Genomic DNA, 22,718 nt, shown 5'->3' with positions numbered 1-22,718 from the left:
CCCTGACAGTGGGAAGACAGACTCTTGTTTGCTCTGCAGTTTAGTGAGCGGCGCTAAAGAGACAAGGAGAACAGTGACCCCAGCGCAGTGGAGAGCAGCAGACTGTCCCAGGATCTCCTGCTTTCTGCCAGCTCCGATTGACAGTGAGCCAGGAAGAAAAGGGAAACCATGGAGGAGCTCCATTCCCTGGCCCTCTTTGGATACCAGACACTGCAGGCTAATGTCTGGAGTTCAAGCTGAAATACAAACAAGTTAAGCTATTTGCTAATGTCACAGCCAGGAAGGCAGGTGTGGCAGCTGGGGAAAGGTTACATAGCCAGCGGGATTTCTGGCACATGCTTGTAAGCAGCCACTTTCTTGGTCAACTATGGGATGTTAAGAAGCGCCTCCTATAGTAAGTGCACACAAGGAATGGGATTCAATGTCACACTATGACGAATGTCCTGCTTATTCAAACATTTCGGTTTGCCAGACGAGCAATCCCTCTCTCCTCCTCCTTCTCTAAACAGCGAAAGAAATCTATATTAATTGGGAGACACAGGAGCCTTACCTGTTATAAATGTCATCATCTTCACCACCCCAGCCCCAATAGTTATTGGGAAAGCCATTGATTTTTTGGAACTGCTCCTTGCTCAAAGCAGACACTCCTCCAAAATACTGATTGTAAGGCAAGCTGAAAGAGAGAAAGGCAAGTCATTAAAAAAAATAGTTTTTGCTATCACCAAGACGTTAGGATTGCTCGTCTAGTTGCGATTGTAAGTTAAAGTATTAATAATTGCATTAATAAGAACAGTAACAACAACAAGTGTTTTATTATTTGTACCCTGCCCATCTGACTGGGTTGTCCCGGCCACTCTGGGTGGTTTCCATTAAAGCAATTATAAAATGTAACATCAATAAATGCCATAGAAATATGTGCTTCAACACACACACAAAATCCTGAATGCCTTAAAGAGAATAATCTATGTTTCTAAAGATCAGGATGTAGTAAGCTCAGAATTCACTCAAACCCTTCCCCCACCCCAGGTAAGTTGGCCTGTTATTGCACTAAATGAAAGCAACTGGTTTTCATTCTCTGCCCTATCAGAAATACAGCAGAATGTAATAACTGCATAGCTATCAGAATTCTTTTTTTTTTTGTACTTAGCACATTACACACCTCAAGACTTCACTTTTCAGGCAATCATCTTCCCACCAATATAGCAACAGCCCATTTGATATCTCCAAAACTTGTTCCTAATGAAATTGCATACATAACCTGCAAGCATTTTCAGGCCTAATTCAGCCACGACAATAAACCATAATTTCCTGTTATATGTTCAGGCCGTGATGATCTTGCCTCTACTCCCTTTCCCTTTTCTCTGTCAAGTGCCAGAGGAGAAGTGAGTGCAGGAAAACAGCAGCTCATTCATATTACGGGAAACAAGGCTTCCCCATTACGTCTAAAATGGACCTCAGCCCTTGCTTCCCACAAGGCAAATGGTTTTACTGTTGTTGCTGTTTTAAAAACGCATCATTATTTTTTATATAAACTGTTCTGAGAGCCTCTTGGCTGAAGAACAGTAATTAAAGTATCTAAATAAACAAATAAAAATAAACTTTAGGCAAACAGATCACAGATTTGAGAGTAGAGCAATTTCAGAGAAGAGGGAAGTAGGCTACTTTGGAACATAAGTAATTCAAGTACAGAGTGGGCAAGCCAATTTGGATACAGGTTGCTAACATTAATCCACTCTTGATATTAACAGCCATGCTATTATTATGTGATTTTTTGCTAGCATTGAATAAATGTGAGCAATTGATCTCTTACCGGAATCCAAATTTATCCATCGACACAGAGAGGTGCCTGGGTTGACTGTAACACTTGTATATATTTCTGTCATCCATAGGGATTAGGTCAACATCGCTGAATACAAAGCAGTCATAATCGTATTCTTTCAAAGCTTCTGTGAAGCCTATGTTCAGAAGCTTTGCACGGTTAAATGTTGCTTCTCCACCCTAATGTAAGAAAAAGAAGGGCTATTAAGCACAGTCAATAAAAGCTGCTTAACATTTACTATTTATTATAGGCCTGCCCCTTCACAAGCAGTAATGTAGACATGCGGGTGGCAGAGTTCTCTCAAACGTTTCATTCACCATGTTTTTCTCTTCAGTTTAGCTTAAAATTATGATCAGCTGGTTCAACCCAAAAGAAACATGCTTTTTCCAGGGTCTTGCTTGTTTTGCATTCCACACAGACCTCTCTTGAAACATTGGAGAGGCTGAAATCATATGCACCAAGTCCCTATCATTGTAAGGAATCTCACGGCTTTCCAACGTCCTAAAATATTCTCTTCCACAGAGAAGGCCTGTTATTGTGTTGCCACCCTCTGGACCTCTTGAGGAGGAGATACACAATGAAGGGCCTCAGAAGATGATCTCAGGGTCCGGGTAGGTTCGTATGGAAAAAGGCAGTCCTTGAGGAATTGCGGTCCTGACCCATTTAAGGCTTTATGGGTCAAAACCAGTACATTGAATTGGGCCCAGAAACTAATAGGTAGCCAGTGCAGTTGGACCAGGATCGGTGTAATATACTCAAACCGTCTTGCTTCTGTGACCTGGCCACTGAATTCTGCACTAACTGGACAGTCGCTCCAGAAGGATATCAAAAGCCACTGAGAGGTCAAGAAGAATTAACAGGGACATGTTCCCCTTGTCTCTCTCTTGACGGAGGACATCATACAGGATGACCAAGCAGTTTCTGTGCCCAAACCAAGCCTAAACCTTGTCTGGTCTGCAACCACTCGCTCCAGAACCTTGCTTATAAACCACTTACATTTTGGTACGCCCCAGTGACGCCAAAAAATGTATCAGCCAGCTGATTCCACCAGATCCCAATCTCATTTATGGGATATGGAGTGTGTGTGAGAGAGATCAGCTTCAGAAAAGATTTATGATTTTTTAAAATGTCAGTAAGAAGCTTATTTTCCTTATTCAAGGCCTTGACTTCTCTCTGAAGTTCACAGGTGACCCCATTTTTGTCTCCCATCATGGTTTGAGATCCACTGAACAACTCTAACCCAGAAGGTTCTGTAGGAGCCTGGAAATATCACTTGAACTGCTCTGGCCTATTGCTTTCTTACGGGCAGGCCACACACAGACCCCTCCTTTGCACAAAATTAGGTAACATGAAGCAGAGCAAAGCTAGCACTGTACTTGAAACCAGTCTGTTAGGGAGCTGGTTGGCTGCTGAGCTACAGTTATACAGTGGTACCTTGGTTTTTGAGCGTCTTGGAACCCGAACGCCGAAACCCCTGAAGTAACTGCTTCCATTTTCGAATGCGCCTTGGAAGTTGAATGACTTCCACTGCATTTTTTTCTTTTTCTCCATCGACTTTGCTGACTGCCCTTTGCGGTTGTCGAATGTTTCGGAAGTTGAACGGTCTTGTGGAACAGATTCTGTTCAACAACCGAGGTACCACTGTACTAATACAGTGGCACCTTGGTTTACGAACTTAATCCGTTCTGGAAGTCTGTTCTTAAACATAAACCATTCTTAAACCGAGGTGTGCTTTCCCTAATGAGGTCTCCCGCTGCCGGTGCCCTTCCAATGTTCAGATTCCATTCTTAGACCGAGGTAAAGTTTGAAAACCAAGACACTACTTCTGGTTTTGCTGAATTTGAAAACTGAATCGTTCATAAACAGGACTGTTCTTCAACCAAGGTACCACTGTATAGGAAATTGATAAGGACTCATTTCCTCCCAGTAAGTGATAGGTTAGAAGTGGTACCTAACGTGTATAAAAAGGGTTTAGTCCTATAGAAGAGGAGGAAGATATTGGAGGCAATTTGGATCTCACTCAATACAAATACTGAACATCTGATGCAGCTGTGCTTCTTATTACTATATTTATATATGTGTGTAAAAGTGTTACTCCTTCTGAGGAGCACAATAAATGATGTTATGTGGAGTGGTACCTTCCTGAGGTCCTTGATTTAGGATTAGTTGTGTACTTGACGAGATCCCACATTCAAAATAAAACATGGCATCTTCTAGATTAGAAGGTAGCTAGTAAAGCTTCTCTCCGTAGGAAGTGAAGCAGGAGAGAAAGGACGCTGAGTTCTCAGTTTCATTCTGGGATATTATTCTTGGAACCAAAGTAATAAGCAAGAAGGCCTGTGGAGACTCATAAGAGGAAATACAAGGAAAAGCCTGTTTTTTGTTTTTAAAAGATTGGGACAGGAGAATGCTGCTGTATTTTGGGAGTTCCCTAATTTTCATGTAATTCATACTGTTTTTTTAATGCAATACAAGGGAGACAAAGATACCTGAAAGTGCTCTTAAATATACCTTATTCGTATAGCTATTTTAATAAGTAAATGGTTCCTGCAATAATGTATTGTCAGTTTGTTTTCAGAGTTTCTAAATTGTAATCTGCTCTGCTCTGACTTTCAAATATAATGAAGTTGTTTACAAACTTGGCAAGAATTCCAGGATTCTTAAATCCTTAACTCAACGAAACTAAAAAGTGTCCTTGCCAATTTAAGGACAATTTAGGACATGGCTGAAACCACACGTTTCTCTTATTTTAATTAACCCTTCAGGAAAACCAGCTAGGGCCGACTGCACACACAAAAAAGCAGCTCTTGATTACTACAGAAACATAAAAGCCAAATTGTAAGAAAGGAGAATTAAAATGTGATGCTCATTCAAGAAAAGTTTCTCATGAGCAAGTATTTCAGAAGTATATAAGGGAATTGCTTTGCTTCCAAAAGTGTAGAGAAAACTGTTCTAAAAATTATGCTTGTCTAGCAAATTCCAAGCCAGAATAATTTTCATAAATGCTATGAGACCGACCTGGTGCTCAGCTTACTAGGGTTAAACAGAGATTAACTGACCACATTTTAGAGGGGTCTCACATTTTAGCCCCCAACAACTGTATAGTGGATGTAGGTAAGGCAGAGAGAGAGCAAACCTCATGGCCAAGTGGGATTTGATGTTCTATCCACTACTCACATAGGAAGCTGCCTACTAAGTAGAAGAAGAGTTTGGATTTGATATCCCGCTTTATCACTACCCAAAGGAGTCTCAAAGCGGCTAACATTCTCCTTTCCCTTCCTCCCCCACAACAAACACTCTGTGAGGTGAGTGGGGCTGAGAGACTTCAGAGAAGTGTGACTGGCCCAAGGTCACCCAGCAGCTGCATGTGGAGGAGCAGGGAATCAAACCCAGTTCACCAGATTACGAGTCCACCACACTTAACCACTAGACCACACTGGCTCCCTAGTGTGGGAGTAAGAACATTTGGTCCATCTAGCTCAGCACATTGATTGACAGTGGCTCTCTGAGTGGTAAAGGTAAAACAGGATCTACTGGTAGATCTCTGGGTAATTTGCAGTAGATCACAAAGGCTTTCTCGCTCCCCATTGATTAACAAAAGCAACTCCATCACCAGATTGGGCTACTGAAATGGAGAAAGCTGGGGGGTGGGACTGTGAATGGATATTTGAGTAAAGGCCTGTGAGCTCAGTTCTGGTAATGAAAAGAAAATCCTGGGCTGAAATGACCCCAAGGTGCCTTGCTCCTTAATTCAAAGTGCATGCTGGCTGTTTCTTTAAGCCAGTGTTTGGCTCTAATGGGTGGACTTCATGGTTTGAAGTAAAAGCAACGTAGACCTTGCAAGCTTAAAGTCTGTCCAGCCTGACACTGCCTCTCTCATTTCTATGTAACTGCTAAATTAATTTAATATTCTATATTATAGTTTCCCCTTTGAAATTACAGATAGGTAGCCGTGTTGGTCTGCCATAGTCAAAACAAAATTTTTTTCCCCTTCCAGTAGCACCTTAAAGACCAACTAAGTTAGTTCTTGGTATGAGCTTTCGTGTGCATGCACATCTGAAGAATGTATCTGAAGAAGTGTGCATGCACACGAAAGCTCATACCAAGAACTAACTTAGTTGGTCTTTAAGGTGCTACTGGAAGGAAAAAAATCCCTTTGAAATTGTTACTTCTCAAGTCTTCAGAAAGGAGAAGGGCAGGAGATGAATTTAACAAAACAAAGTGTTATCAGCAAGTGTGCACTTGTTCACCTTAGTGGCGTAATCTCACAGCCCGTTTGCTATCGGCATGGCTCAAGTCCAGACACATGAAAGCAACAATCCCAGTTGGGTTATGTGAAATGGCACTGAACCTTTATGGACAGAAAAGCTTTGTAATAATGACCCCTCAAGCATTCACCCATCCAAGATCCTAACAGCAGGACAAATGTAGAACCACAGCTTCCATGACTTCTCACAGTTTCCAAATAAACACCTGCTGGGTGGGTGTGTGCTCAGCTAATAATTTATGTTTACCTCATATCAAGCAAACAGGCGTTCCATGCAGAAAAACACTGATAACAATGCAGATAACACTGAAACCACAATTCATGCCAGCATTCAAGGTTAGCATTAGAAAGTGCTGCAGGACAGGAGAAGCCCTACTGAAGAGACGACAGGTGCTCTTTCTCCTTTAAGGCTTATCGTGACAATCTTGCAACTCTCTCTTTCGTGACAGTACAGTTGTATTGCTAGGTCTTCACCCTCTTTAAAGGTAAAGGTACCCCTGCCCGTACGGGCCAGTCTTGACAGACTCTAGGGTTGTGCGCCCATCTCACTCAAGAGGCCAGGAGCCAGCGCTGTTCGCAGACTTCCGGGTCACGTGGCCAGCGTGACATCGCTGCTCTGGCGAGCCAGAGCCGCACACGGAAACGCCGTTTACCTTCCCGCTGGTAAGCGGTCCCTATTTATCTACTTGCACCCGGGGGTGCTTTCGAACTGCTAGGTTGGCAGGCGCTGGGACCGAGCAGCGGGAGCGCACCCCGCCGCGGGGATTCGAACCGCGACCTTTCGATCGGCAAGCCCTAGGCGCTGAGGCTTTTACCCACAGCGCCACCCGCATCCCTCTTCACCCTCTTTAAAGCCTATTTAAATGTACACTCTCCAGAACAGGATTTTTAATTGTAGCAGCAGAGTAACATTCAGTTCAGAAATAATTAGGCATTTTTGAGAGGACAACCTTCTGCCTGGTTACCACACGGGGGGGGGGGCGGGGGGGGAGAGATTTGTTACTACAGTACAGTGGTACCTCGGGTTACATATGCTTCAGGTTACATACACTTCAGGTTACAGACTCCACTAACCCAGAAATAGTACCTTGGGTTAAGAACTTTGCTCCAGGATGAGAACAGAAATTGTGTGGCGGCAGCAGGAGGCCCCATTTGCTAAAGTGGTCTTCAGGTTAAGAACAGCTTCAGGTTAAGAATGGACCTCCAGAACGATTTACCGTATTTTTTGCTTTATAAGACTCACTTTTTCCCTCCTAAAAAGTAAGGGGAAATGTGTGTGCGTCTTATGGAGCGAATGCAGGCTGTGCAGCTATCCCAGAAGCCAGAACAGCAAGAGGGATTGCTGCTTTCACTGCGCCGCGATCCCTCTTGTTGTTCTGGCTTCTGAGATTCAGAATATTTTTTTTCTTGTTTTCCTCCTCCAAAAACTAGGTGTGTCTTATGGTCTGGTGCGTCTTATAGAGCAAAAAATACGGTAAGTACTTAACCCGAGGTACCACTGTACTACATTTATTAGTTGTGTTGGCGTCCCACCCCCCCACAAGAAGTGACTTATAGGATAAAATACAACAGTTAAGATATGCTGGATGAGGATTATTATGTTAAAATGTGTACAGTGGGAGACAACAGGTCCTACCAAAACCTTTAAGATAACTTCATAGGACACGGGAAGTATGTGCCTTATCATGAATCAGAACATTGGTCCATTTAGTAGATTACTACAGGGTTGGAGCGTGGGGAGGACCGGGTGTGTGTGTGTGTGTAGCCCCAAGTGCATGATTTTGAGGGGGTGCGAGCCAGGCACCCCCACACATGGATTCCTGCCCTGCCTGCTGCCGGGGGTCTCCGTGTCCCCAGCTCCCTTGCTGAATGGCCACAAAAATAAAAAGGGTTAACAAAATGATGTAGATTGTGGAAGAACTAAACACAAAGATGACTTGATTGCTGCCCAAAGTAGTATCCCTGTATGGCCCTCTCCTCTTTCCCCACTAAGGTGGGCAGCTAAGAGGGGGAGTTCAGAAGACCTCTGGTAAAATCTCATCTCATCCTTGAATTCAAGAGTACAGCACAGGAAGGAGTTAGACAACCTGTCTATACAACTTTGGCATAAGAACATTTGGTCTGTTGTAATCTCAGAGAAGATAATGTCCAATCTACGATTGATACAGGGTAAAGCAAAACCACAATACGTATTTTAGTGCAGTATGGTGGGACTTTATTCAATTTACCATGGATCAAAATATGTGCATATCTTTGCCAGAAATAGCCAAATCTATATGGATATCATAGACCATGCACACAGACAATTTGGCAATTGTCTCACATCCCTTTAGTTATATAATATATAACAATACTGTATGAAGTGCTCACCTACACCAATGTAACAGCAGATAGGTTTGGTTTTATATAATCATCTTGAAAATCAACAAAAAATAACTAACAAACCATGAACTCATTTGGTGGATTTAATGAAGCCCCCATTGCAGCTTTGGCTGCTCATAAGAACCTGCCTTAGTGTATATGAAGCTCTCTGTATATTGGAAATGCACTATTAAAAATCTTTATTAATGCTGACTGCGCTTCCTTTTAGGGAAATTTAAACATAACAAACCAAGATTGTCTAACAGATTCCCTGGCATTGTTTTCTAGTGGTTAATCCCCTCTTTGAATGAATTGTCTTAGTTCCAACTTCCCCCACCTCTTTTCCCAGGGCAATAAATAACCATAGGAAAAAAATTGCAGGAAGGAAATCACAAGCCAAGTGCCTTGAGCAAAGGATTCGGATATAAAAGCCTTTTCATGTACATCCTCCTCCTTTTCACATGCACTTAAGAAGAAGCCATCTCACCAGAGACAACCAACTTTCACTTCTGTACACTTCCATATCTTGAGTATGCTTTAATGAACTGACACCTTTATAATTTATTTAAATGCAACAAGGTTATAATGAAACAATGTTAAATTCTTGCCAAAGAAACCTTTGGGTGGGTTCAAGGTCCTAAAGATATTTAGAGAACCATTAAGCTCCGGTAGTAAAAGTAAAGGTAAAGGTACCCCTGCCCGTACGGGCCAGTCTTGCCAGACTCTAGGGTTGTGCGCTCATCTCACTTAAGAGGCCGGGAGCCAGCGCTGTCCGAAGACACTTCCGGGTCACGTGGCCAGCGTGACAAGCTGCATCTGGCAAGCCAGTGCAGCACACGGAACGCCATTTACCTTCCCGCTGGTAAGCGGTCCCTATTTATCTACTTGCACCCGAGGGTGCTTTCGAACTGTTAGGTTGGCAGGCGCTGGGACTGAGCGACGGGAGCGCACCCCGCCGCGGGGATTCAAACCGCCGACCTTTCGATCGGCAAGTCCTAGGTGCTGAGGCTTTTACCCACAGTGCCACCCGCGTCCCCAAGCCCCGGTAGAATGTCAACTAAATGGCTGGATGAAAAGCTACCAAAATTCTAAGCTGCAACCCTAAACACAAATTTTTGAGAAAGCAAGCTCAACGGAACTCAATAGGGCCTACAGAGGATTTTACTGTAAAAAAACCAAAAGCTATTCTGAACCACAAATACATTCACTGAAATGTAAGGTGAAATACTCTTCAGTATATTGTTTTTTACCATGTTGTAATTTTGTGTGTGTAATCACTGTATTTTTCACTCCTTAAGACACACCAGACCATAAGACGCACCTAGTTTTTGGAGGAGGAAAACAAGAAAAAAAAAATCTGAATCTCAGAAGCCAGAACAGCAAGAGGGATCGCTGTGCAGTGAAAGCAGCGATCCCTCTTGCTGTTCTGGCTCCTGGGATAGCTGCGCAGCCTGCATTCGCTCCATAAGACGCACACACATTTCCCCTTACTTTTTAGGAGGGAAAAAGTGAGTCTTACAGAGCAAAAAATACAGTATATACATGTGTATGTAAATGTATGTTTGCACTTCCAATTTTCCTTTTTTCCTAAATAAGCATTATACAGATAAGCAGGGCAGGGGGGTTGGTCATGGCACTCACCAATAAAGAATACTGTCACCTCTTTTTTGCTGCCATTTTTTGCTGGCACCGACAGTACTTCTATGAAGTACAGGTTTTTGTTTTTTAAACAAAGGCTCTGAGCTTGGGGGACAAGGTGGGGGAAAACCTGAAAGTATGAAAATCTACTAAATCTGCATAATGTATACAGGTCGCAGGGTTCAGTTTCTTGGGTCAGAATTTGAACTATTTCCTTTTTTAAAAAGTACAAAATATTTGGCTTAAAATGTTCTGGGGTAAGTTGCTTGCTGCTTTGTGAGAGGCTCTTTCCTGAGGCAAAATCAACACAGAAAAAAATTAGGAAACAGAATATCTGCTAGTTCATATGTAACAAGAAATGGAGAAGTGAGGCTGGACACAGCGCTGAAACCTGACGAAGTGAAACAGAACATAAGGAGAGAGTTTTGAACCGAGAAAATAAAACTCTATCTTAAAACTATTTTCAAGACAAGACAGCAGTAAGGTTCCTCTTGGGTCTTGCACTGACCTCCTCCTTTTGGGGAGGGGGGAGGAACAGTCCAAAATTGTGTTGCCCAAATTTAGCTGCATATTAATTTCATCTACTCCATACAGAAGCAACAGAGCCATTGTCTGTTTGCACAGCACACACAACTTCTGCTGTGGGCTGCAGAATCAAAATACATTTGCAGTCCATCCAAGTTTGGTCAGGTGGTTTTGGGTCAGCTGATCACCTGCCATGTATGTAACATAGACAAACTGAACCCTTGGAAACAGTTCAAGAAGATGTAAATATTAAAAGCAGGTCAAAGCTGGCATTCAGCTGGGCAAGAGAAGATTTACATAGGAAAGATTTACTTATTTTTCCGGTTTCATCATCTGCTACCCTTTGACAACATATCTGGGACAGTTGCAGCTGTGCCAGCCACTTAACTCCCCTTCACATATTTGGTAAAATATATGATATACCGTATTTTTCGCTCTATAAGACGCACCAGACCACAAGACGCACCTAGTTTTTGGAGGAGGAAAACAAGAAAAAAAATATTCAGAATCTCAGAAGCCAGAACAGCAAGAGGGATTGATGCGCAGTGAAAGCAGCAATCCCTCTTGCTGTTCTGGCTTCTGGGATAGCTGCGCAGCCTGCATCCGTTCCATAAAACGCACACACATTTCCCCTTACTTTTTAGGAGGGAAAAAGTGAGTCTTATAGAGCAAAAAATACGGTATTTTTTTTTTGTTAACAGATATAGTTTTGTTAAAGAACTGAGACGGTTTGTAAATGTCAGCAATAATTAATAATAATAATTTATTTGTACCCCACTGGTTGCCCCAGCCACTCTGGGCAGCTTCCACCATATATAAAAACATAATAAAGCATTAAACACTTAAAAGCTCCCTTACGTAGGGAAATAAATAGAAACAGATCAGTTCTGATGGCACAAACGTAGACCATGCTGAATGTGTCCAAACCTACCACTCTTTTTTTGGTGCCTTATTTTGTTTCTGCGTGTTTCTCAAAAGCTGGAAGTGGCCTAGGCCTCGCTGGACCTCTGAGAGAGACTGGGTGGATCCTACCGCCGCCTAATTTCTTCCCTCCAAAATTGCACCCCCCCACTGCTTTTTAGAGGTTTGGCAGAGATCCAGCTTCCCAAAGCCACAGAATATCTAGTTTGGCCAGCAGCAGAGTATGGTGAAACATGCCTCCTTAGGGGGGAAAAACACTTCATCTGGAACCAATGTACAGCTTGCAGAGGCTCTAGTCATTCTTATTCTTCTTATTTTGCAAATTTAACCAGGCAAGGAAAAGGCAGAGGGAGAAAAAGATTAAAGTCCTGGTCGAAGAAAGACTGGTAGACCTGGGGAGGTGGGGGGTGGAAATAGGGGTAACAACAAAGAAATCACTTTTCTATCTTCCATCTGCGGGGACACAAGGGAAGAACTTGTCCCAGAGTTTTGGAAAACTGTCAAGCCCAGTGGTATGTGCTAGGTAACCAGCCCTTTCAAACAGTCCCTTAACCCCAAGAGAGATGTGAAGGACCAAACCCACAGGGGGGAGGGAAAGTCAGAAAAAATGTGGGTGTTTTTTCTCTCTTCCTTTTTCCTGAGTCTTAATAACAAAAAATGCACACAGAGATTGAGAAGGGACTCTTAACTTTTCCATTAATAACAAATGCCACACTTAATTACACCATTTAGTTTTACTCAAACCAACAGCTTCCTTCCAGTATTGGGCTATCATTAATTTAGCTACCCCCAACATGAACACAACTCAACATTTTGACATCACCCCTGAGTTCTCTCCCGAAAAGACAGAAAGCAGACCTAATTTGAGCTCCTTAATGAACTAGGATGGCATTTATTTCTGTTATTACATCTTCCCAGCGCATTTTCTATTTATATATTACAATACTGAAGTCAACACACAAATTCCAGCCCCAAGTAAACATCTCTATTTTTTTATTTTTTTTTTGCTCGGCGAAAGTTAAGAGAATTTGTATTATCAGCACTCCCTCTTCGTTTGCTAACTAGGAAGACACTTTTCAGGGCTAAAAAGCAGGGTATAAATAGTAATTTGAATGATTAAAATAATCAACTAGCAAAAAGAGGACTTGGCTAAGCATCCTGCCTTCAAAGATTAAAATTCACAATCTCTACACTGCCTCTGAAGAAGGGTCTCCTAGTTCTTAATTGTTTAAAGTCTCATCCACAACTTTGCTTGCCCCGCTGCTTTCGCACAGGAAAACTTGTATGGGGTTTTAGGGGAGGGGTGGTACCTCTGGTGGGGGGCACATTGTGCTCCTTCAGGGGTAGTTAGTCCACCTTTGGTCCCCAACCTGCACTCCGCTCTCACCTGTGGCTCCTAAAAGCTGTCAGCATGTGATAGCAGACACACCCTGGGAAACGGATTCGACTGGCCGGCTAAGCCAGGCGAGGGAGTCCCTAAGATGGTTGGATGGCACCTTGTACACCTCCTTCCAGCAACTCCTGCAGCCAAGCTGGTGCCAAACATATTGCCCTGCTTTCCTTTGGACCATGTCAGTGGGTCCGAGAACAGGGTCTTGTCATCTGGGCAACCCAGGAACTCCATACATGCTGCCCAGGCTTGTGCCCCAGAGAGAGAGAATTTGGATTTGATAGCCCGCTTTATCACTACCCGAAGGAGTCTCAAAGCGGCCAACATTCTCCTTTCCCTTCCTCCCCCACAACAAACACCCTGTGAGGTGAGTGGGGCTGAGAGACTTCAGAGAAGTGTGACTGGCCCAAGGTCACCCAGCAGCTGCATGTGGAGGAGCGGAGACGCGAACCCGGTCCCCCAGATTACGAGTCCACCGCTCTTAACCACTACACCACACTGGCTCAGTGCTTCAGTGCTGCTAAACCAGCAAAAACAACGCAGGAGGTAGCAGCTACACGTTGCCAGCCTCAGCCAGCACTGTTATTCTCCCGCGGCTTGACTTTGCCCCACAGGGCACACTCCTCTGTCACTTGAAACAAAAGGATGCCAACAGCAGCTGAAAGAGAACAAACCGTCAATCAGGTTTTCTCCGGATTGACGCTTGCTCCAATTTCACGCTAAATAGTGGGTTTTTCCAGTGGGGGTGGTGTGGTTAGCAAGGGGCAAATGGAAAACCGCTTGGACCTTTCTAAAGCACAGGACAAGTGAGAGTGTGGACAAGCCCTCAGCGTTTTATGTCACTATATATTATATATCACTAGAAATCAGCAAAGCTGACTGCAAGAGTTACTGTACAGACACCATTTTGAGGATACCCAACACACCTCCACTGCGCTCCTCAAATACGAAGCCTCAAACTAAATACCAGTTGGTTCAGAGAGCCAGCTGGACGTCTGCCTGGAGCAGCAGCTGTAGGTTTCTGTCAAGTCTGGGCAGACAAAAATCCCGTTGGCTCTCCTAAGTCAGCCAATCCCACAGAGAGCTCTTTGCTCCAAAATGGCAACATGTGCAACAGCTGGCGCGCATTAATTATCCTGCACAAATATTATCTAACAAAGAATGAAGAGCGTAAGATTGGCATTGCAAGCTTGGCGAGTTCAGTTCAGACTTGGACGTTGCTACTTCCTTGAGGTTGGCAGAGCTCAGAAGTTAGAGGCTTCCCATCCTGCCTCTGTTTTGCAGGAGAGAGTTCATGTCCTTGCTAATTAAATCTCTCATTTATGATCGCATTAGGAAGTTGCAACAGCAGACGCAGATTTCTTAAGTTAACCAGTAAATAGCTGCTCTGTTCTTTCTATAAATGTAGCTTAATGCTTTTCGCTCTGTGTTCCAGGGCTCTTCGATGTTCGCAGAAGTTCACCAAGGCTTGTCCAGTGAGAAGACTATCTATTATGGGGGAGCGTCCCTGAAAAACAGGTTGCTGTTTGCAACTATTTGCCTCAGGAGGTTGTTAAGTCTGCTCGACAACACACTCAAATGCATGCAGAGGTCTTGGCCGGTGGTGTAAGTGCTATGTAAACCCTATAATGCAGGAGTTTCCTGGCAGGCCCACAAGAGTTCCTTGTCAGACAAGTCAATGCAATTTCAAAGCTAGATGGAGCCCAAAAGCAAATCTCTGTGCTGTAGAACAGGCCTGTTTTATAGCTTAATTATAAGCTAAAGTTAATGTAAACCAACTTTTATAAACTGACTGCAAATCTTGGTTAACAAGCGCCTGCTAACCATAATTTGTAACCTACAGTTAAGTTGCAGCGCCCCATTTGGACCATTTTGAGCTATGGTTAACTAAACCATGGTTTATAAACCATAGCTTAGTATGTTGTGCAAACCAGGCTGTTGAGTGTCCACTGAGCAATCATCTCAGCCAGAATACTGTGCAACAAACAGAGAGCAGGTGCACCATTGAGATGTGACTGCATAGCAAGCAACTTAAAGGTAAAGGACCCCTGACAGTTAAGTCCAGTCGAGAACGACTCTGGGGTTGCGGCGCTCATCTCGCTTTACTAGCCGAGGGAGCTGACATTTGTCCGCAGACAGTTTTTCCGGGTCATGTGGCCAGCATGACCATGGTTTAAAAAGAGTGGGCCAAGTTGCGTACTAGAGAGGGGTCAATTAGCATCCAGTTTTTTCCACTGGCTCCAGCGGCCCAACTTCCATTTTACATATTCTCACATCACACACACCCCCACCTCCACCCATCTCCATTTCACTATTCAGCCCAATTTAATACATTTCAGAGGTTCCAAAAGTCAATGGTAAACCTGCAGTAGATTCAAGTTTGAATTTGCATTGCACCGGAAGTTAAGAGGTGGGACGTTACCATTGAAGCAGTAGCGTGGTCAGCATTCCTTCCTTCCTTCCTTTTTCCTACCAGATGCAGAGTACAGAAGGATGCAGACGGAGTAAGAATCAATCGCTCACATACAAACTCTCCTTGCTCCAGCGATTGCTTTGCTATAGGACAGGTTTAACAAGAGAAAGGTAAGATTTTCCCCCCTAGAAGGAAGGAAGAAGAGAAGGAAGAATGGATGGATGCAAAGGAAGGACAGACAAGGGAGGAAAAAAAAGAAAGAGAGAGAAAGCATTTGTCAAGAGAGCAAAGAAATAAGAACGTTTTCTTAGCAGGTTTTAAAAGCTCCTCATAACCCAAGAAAAATACCATCTGGATAATTTAGGCTCATTGTCAATGTTGCTTGATGCACACAAAACTAACACTGCTTTAAGGAAGTTAACTGAATGCTTCAGTGACAAATTAGGCCATGATGCTCGCTAACTTTTGTATGATTTCTGCAGCATAATGGGGAAAAGCAGCGGCACAATTATACTCTGTACACACCTAGCCTGTGTATGCTTACTGTTATCCACCATCCCCTGTTTTTCTTTCCAAACTATATAGCCTCTTTTTTGCAGAATGTCATCAGAGCCCTGAAAGCCAATAACCTTTGTAAGTAAGCTCTGTGAAAGTCAACAGAATTTCTTTCCAACTCAAGCATATTTTGGATCAGGGTGCCATCAACTTACCCCATAGAAACTTATCTCTATGTCTGCACAAATGACTCCTTAGCAAAAGGACTAGAAACCTTCATTCAGCCACAAGGAAACACAATTAAATAGCCTCACATCCCAACCTATGCTGATTGAAGCAAACAAAAATTTTAAAGGACAAGTCAGAAGTTTAACTGAACAAATTGTGATAAGCATTTTCCTTAGAATAGAATCATAGAATCATAGAGTTGGAAGAGACCACAAGGGCCATCGAGTCCAACCCCCTGCCAAGCAGGAAACACCATCAGAGCACTCCTGACATATGGTTGTCAAGCCTCTGCTTAAAGACCTCCAAAGAAGGAGACTCCACCACACTCCTTGGCAGCAAATTCCACTGTTGAACAGCTCTTACTGTCAGGAAGTTCTTCCTAATGTTTAGGTGGAATCTTCTTTCTTGTAGTTTGGATCCATTGCTCCGTGTCCGTTTCTCTGGAGCAGCAGAAAACAACCTTTCTCCCTCCTCTATGTGACATCCTTTTATATATTTGAACATGGCTATCATATCACCCCTTAACCTCCTCTTCTCCAGGCTAAACATGCCCAGCTCCCTTAGCCATTCCTCATAAGGCATCGTTTCCAGGCCTTTGACCATTTCGGTTGCCCTCCTCTGGACACGTTCCAGTTTGTCAGTGTCCTTCTTGAACTGTGGTGCCCAGAACTGGACACAGTACTCCAGGTGAGGTCTGACCAGAGCAGAATACAGTGGCACTATTACTTCCCTTGATCTAGATGCTATACTCCTATTGATGCAGCCCAGAATTGCATTGGCTTTTTTAGCTGCCTTCTTAAGACATTTGTAGTAGGTATCAGATGGCAAAGAGTAAGACCCCATCAGATGTATGTCCCAGCGATACTCAAACCGCATGACCTCCAGAAGCATGTCTTGAAAAATTAAGCCACCATTTTGGACTCCTCTACTAGTCAATGATCCTGAGCAGAGCAGTGGTCCATGTACCACTGACCATCATCTGTCCTGCCAACATCCCAAGAAAAGAACCAAGGGTGTCCTGGATTTCCCCAACACAGCCAGCGCTGAAACTGATAGGCAATCCCAGAACATAACCATTGCTGAGAAATCGGGTCCCATCCCTGAGCAATAAAGCAAGAGGGAAGATGAGATGCCATAAACCAATATTAAAAACAGGCTATTCTACTTTGCAAGAGAACATTCCTGCTTGTTGTTTTGAGAGCCAAATGGGGAAACACACATTATATGTTTGATGGCAACAATGAAGTTTGTCTCTTAAGCTAACAAACAACCTGCCCCCAGGTCATCAGTGTAATTTCATAACTGCTTTATTGAAATCTCATTCAAACGAAACCTGCTTAAACTGCTAAAAAAAGTGCCCCGAATCTGGAACTATTTGTTATTCTGTGGGAAAAGTATGAGACGGTTGTGTTATGCAGATGTACATACCCTATGAAACTGGCACATGAAAAAAACATCAATTTGGCTCATGAAGATTAAGAAAGCTAAAAAAACACACACCAAAAAAAACCAGGTGCATTCTGCTTCCCCAAAGCTCAGCACAAAGACAAAGAAGACATTAAGAGATAACTCTGAGCAGGCAAGCAAAAACCCCGTGTGATAATAACTAGAGGAGGCAACTAAAATTTTCAATATAATGTGTAAACTCATTCAAAGTACAACAAAATGCAACTAAATGTCATAGATATTCAGTCAATGCAACAGAACTAAGTATAGTCCATTATAATACAAGCCTATCAGTTAAAAGTTCTGCAGTACCTCACAGATCAACCAAGACTGCTGGCTAGAGAAGGGAACTGCAGGCAGTCCCAATTGCAATCGTTGTACAACTCCCAAATCCTTTGGCTTGGGACCTCAGGTGACACAAAAATGACCAATCCAGTGCTACAAGTCCTATAAATAAGGATGTTGTTGTTGTTGATGATGATAATAATTTATACACCACCCATCTGGCTGGGTTTCCCCAGCTACTCTGGGCAACTTAAAGGTAAAGGTACCCCTGCCCGTACGGGCCAGTCGTGTCCGACTCTGGGGTTGCACGCCCATCTCGCTTAAGAGGCCGGGGGCCAGCGCTGTCCGAAGACACTTCCGGGTCACGTGGCCAGCGTGACAAGATGCATCTGGCGAGCCAGCGCAGCACACGGAAACGCCGTTTACCTTCCCGCTAGTAAGCGGTCCCTATTTATCTACTTGCACCCGGGGGTGCTTTTGAACTGCTAGGTTGGCAGGCGCTGGGACCGAGCAGCGGGAGCGCACCCCGCCGCGGGGATTCGAACCACCGACCTGACGATCGGCAAGTCCTAGGCGCTGAGGTTTTACCCACAGCGCCACCCGCGTCCCTCTGGGCAACTTACAGCATATATAAAAACATAGCAAAACATCAAGCATTAAAAACTTCTCAATAGAGGGCTGCCTTCAGATGTCTTCTAAAAGTAATGTAGTTCTTCATCTCCTTGACTTCTGATGGGAGGGCATTCCACAGGATGGGCAGCACTACCGAGAAGGCCTTCTGGCTGGTTCCCTATGACTTCACTTCTTGCAGTGAGGGAACCAGCAGAAGACCCTTGGAGAAGGACCTTGGCGTCCAGGCTGAGTGATGGGAGTGGAGATGCCCTAAAGCCATTTAGGGCTTTAAAGGTCAGCACCAACACTTTGAATTGTGCTCGGAAATGTACTGGGAACCAGTGAAGATCCTTTAGGACCGGTGTTATATGGTCCCAGTGGCCACTCCCGGTCACCAGTCTAGCTGCCGCATTCTGGATTAGTTGTAGCTGAGTCACCTTCAAAGGTAGCCCCACATAGAGCACACTGCAGTAGTCCAAATGAGAGATAACCAGAGCATGCACCACTCTGGGGAGACAGTCTGTAGTCTCAGCCAGCGTACCAGATGGAGCTGGTAGACAGCTGCCTTGGACACAGACAGTTCACAGATCCACAGCCATCCCCTCAGTCTGGGCAACTTGTAGCCAAGGGAGGCTATAGGCTTCTCTCGCTGTACCAACAACCTATTGCCACTGTTTTAGCATCAAAGTACAAAGAGGCTTATTCAGCCAAGTGACCCTACACAGCTCAGATCTAGCAAACAGAAATATTAAAATCAGAAGGATATACACTCACCTTGCTACATCATTTTATTATCATACTGTCTATTGTTATGCTTTGTGTTATGTTTTTATTATTAGGCTCTACAAAATGTGTTCTTAATGTTGTACATCGCCCCGAGATCTTTTGAAAAAGGTTGGAATATAAATTATAATTTGAACACATTTCTTATAAATGTCAACTTTGTGTGGATACGTATCTGGACTGCATAGATCTATCTGTTTAAATTAATATAGATATATTTATGGTTATTTTTCATGTATGTTAATATGAGCTAAGTGTTTCCCTCACTTCTCTTAATTCACCCTTTTTTTTTCTTCGTTCGTTTTTCCTTTTTGTTAAATTTCTTGTTTAGAGGGGAAGATAAGGGAAAGTTTGTAAATATATTTGAATCGGATATGCAGTAATAAAAAGATATAAAATAAATAGCCACAGAAAGGAGAGGAGGAAAGTTGAAGGGTAGCTAAATTAGATTTGTATAGATTTTGTTTTCTATATGAAGGAAGGAAATGATCCCCAGGAGCTCATATACCATGACCAAGTCTAAGTGTTGTAAAATGTATTATACGAAGGAACCCTTAACCATCAGAATCTTTAGCTGAGCATATTATAATACCGCAACAAGGGTGAGGAAAACCTTTCCTAAACTTTCTTTGTTTTTACACAATTTTGCACAATTCCACAACACTCCTGTTGCTAGCAGAGTTAAACCAACCATGAGGCATTACACACCGCAAAACCGTTTTTAACAATTCACTCAGCAAAAAGTCCACGACGTGTCTGAAAGAAAGGGACAGCATGCACGTGCTCCTTTTGCAAACTCAAGAGGCTATTTGGAATCTGGCAATCTCTTACCTGGTTAATTACATATATACCATAATCAAGCTGCTGCCTTTGAAGGATTGGATGAAGATAATACAGCCAGTATTTCAAGTGTTCATCTCGATTTCTGAACGGGATGATAAGCGCCACTTTCTGAAGCGCTCTGCATTTCTTTGGGGTGTAGCGTCCTCCTTCCTTGACTTCTGGGTTGTCGTCTGCCACTTTCTTCAAATCCACAGTCAGCGAAAACTCCACACGCAAAGGGCCAACTGGGAGGGAGGGAAAAACCACAAGACAAGTCAGACAAGACAATGGTGCGAGATCGTTGGCGCCTTGTTAAAGAAGCGATAGGTTTGCAAAAAGTCTCCTAAAGAACAGGGGTGGGAGTCCAGAATTTCATTCTGGATACATTTATGGAGGACAATGTATTAGAGAAGTATTAGCCTGATGATTCAGAAATGGCAACCATTTTAGGTGCCTTCAATTGACGCCCCAACGCACAGGTCCTTCTGGATCCGGAAGAAGGCAAAACAGGGGCAGAACGGCACAATTGGGGGTGGGGAGGCGGGGCACTTATACACGCCCCGTATAACACGCAGGGGGCACGAACAGAACCCCCGTGAGAAATGGTCACCATCTGTACTTGGGTCACAAAGGTCTCTCATCCAAGCTATGGGTGGATACAAGTTGCCAGTCCCCTTTGTAGATGTTACCACACAGCTCAAACTGGATACAGTCGTACCATGGAAGTCGAATGGAATCAGTTCCCGGAAGTCTGTTCAGCTTCCAAAACGTTCAAAAACCAAAGTGCAGCTTCTGATTGGCTGCAGGAAGCTCCTGCAGCCAATCAGAAGCTGTGGAAGCCGCGTTGGATGTTCTGGTTTCAATGAATATTCACAAACTGGAACATTCACTTCTGGGTTTGCGGTGTTCGGGAACCAAAACATTCGAGAACTAAGCTGTTTGAAAACCAAGGTACAACTGTAGTTATTTATTTTCTTTTTTTCAGAATGAAGCATTTTACTTACAGTTTTTATTCTCCCCCACTTTTTTGTTTTTGTTATAATGGCAGCCCTGGTACTATTGTACCACTCCTTTATATGCAGGCACAGTCAGATACTTCTGAGGCCTTGATGCATCTCAAGCCCTGATGATCAATGCTAAGACAGCAAGACGACAGTGTAGTTAACACTGTGAACTACACAGGTCGGAGCTAAACAGTATAAATTGAGAGCATTTGCAGATGATTTAGTTTTAACCTTACAAGAGCCAGACACTAGTACGAAAAGAGTTTTAGAACTAATACAAGCATTTGGTCAAGTAGCAGGTTTTAAGTTGAACAAACAGAAAACGAAAGTACTGGACAAAAATTTAACAGCTGTTGAAAGGGAAAAGTTTCAGAGTGAAACGGGGCTAATGGTAGCAAAGAAGGTGAAATACCTGGGGATTAATTTGACATCTAAGAATGTGAATCTATTTAAAGATAACTATGAGAAATGCTGGTCAGAAATTAAGAAAGATCTAGAAGTATGGTCAAATTTGAGACTTTCCTTGTTAGGCCGTATTGCTGTTATTAAGATGAATGTCTTGCCTAGAATGTTGTTTTTATTTCAAACATTGCAGATTTTAGACAAAATGGATTGTTTCAAGAAGTGGCAAAAAGACATATCTAGATTTGTCTGGCAGGGCAAAAAGCCCAGAATAAAATTTAAGATATTAACTGATGCAAAAGAAAGAGGGGGGTTTGCCCTGCCGGACTTAAAGTTGTACTATGAATCAGCGGCGTTTTGCTGGCTGAAAAGCTGGCTGCTTCTTGAAAACACAGACATTTTGGATTTGGAAGGGTTTAACAACAGATTTGGCTGGCATGCATATATATGGTATGACAAGGTAAAAATTCATCAAGGTTTCAAGAATCATATTGTTAGGAAAGCATTGTATAAGGTTTGGACTCGATATAAAGATTTGTTGGAAAACAAAACCCCCAGGTGGCTGTCACCAATGGAGGCTAAGGAAGTGAAAAAACTTAATATGGAATCCAAATGGCCAAAGTACTGGGAAATTATAGAACAGGAGGAGGGAAAAGTGAAATTGCAGAGCTATGAGAAACTGAAGTCAAAAGTAAGAGACTGGCTTCATTACTATCAGATAAATGAAGTCTTCAAACAGGACAGGAAAATTGGCTTCCAGGTGGAGAGGTCAAAATTAGAAACAGAGCTATTGGAACCCAATACTAAGAACTTGTCAAGAATGTATAACTTGCTGTTGAAATGGAATACACAGGATGAGACGGTTAAATCAGCTATGATTAAATGGGCACAAGACATTGGTCATAACATTATGTTTGCTGACTGGGAACAGTTATGGACCACCGGTATAAAGTTTACGGCGTGTAATGCCTTGAGAGAGAACATTATGAAAATGATTTATAGGTGGTACATGACCCCAGTCAAGCTTGCAAAAATTTATCACATGCCCGATAATAAATGTTGGAAATGTAAGGAAACTGAAGGTACTTTCTACCACCTTTGGTGGACGTGCCCAAGGATCAAGGTATTCTGGGAAATGATTTATAATGAAATGAAAAAGGTGCTTAAATGCACGTTCGTGAAGAAACCAGAAGCCTTCCTCCTGGGCATGGTAGGCCAATTGGTGTCAAGGAAAGATAGGACGTTCTTCATGTACGCTACAACAGCAGCAAGAGTACTATTAGCGAAGTATTGGAAGACACAAGAAC

General features: G+C 43.2%; 1 protein-coding gene across 1 annotated transcript in view; it reads right to left on the bottom strand.

Annotated features, from left to right (window-relative positions):
• B4GALT1 (beta-1,4-galactosyltransferase 1) overlaps positions 1-22,718 on the bottom strand; it is a 47,068-nt gene that overhangs the window by 5,365 nt on the left and 18,985 nt on the right. The window contains exons 2-4 of the mRNA XM_053370525.1: positions 20,015-20,250; positions 1,811-1,998; positions 551-673 (exon numbers count right to left, since the gene is read on the bottom strand). Coding sequence (XP_053226500.1) covers positions 551-673; positions 1,811-1,998; positions 20,015-20,250 — 547 coding nt within the window. The remainder of the gene's footprint in view (positions 1-550; positions 674-1,810; positions 1,999-20,014; positions 20,251-22,718) is intronic.

The sequence above is a fragment of the Podarcis raffonei genome, chromosome 17, assembly GCF_027172205.1.
Source record: "Podarcis raffonei isolate rPodRaf1 chromosome 17, rPodRaf1.pri, whole genome shotgun sequence".
Taxonomy (NCBI): Eukaryota; Metazoa; Chordata; class Lepidosauria; order Squamata; family Lacertidae; genus Podarcis; species Podarcis raffonei.
This window is presented reverse-complemented; position numbering and strand designations above follow the sequence as displayed.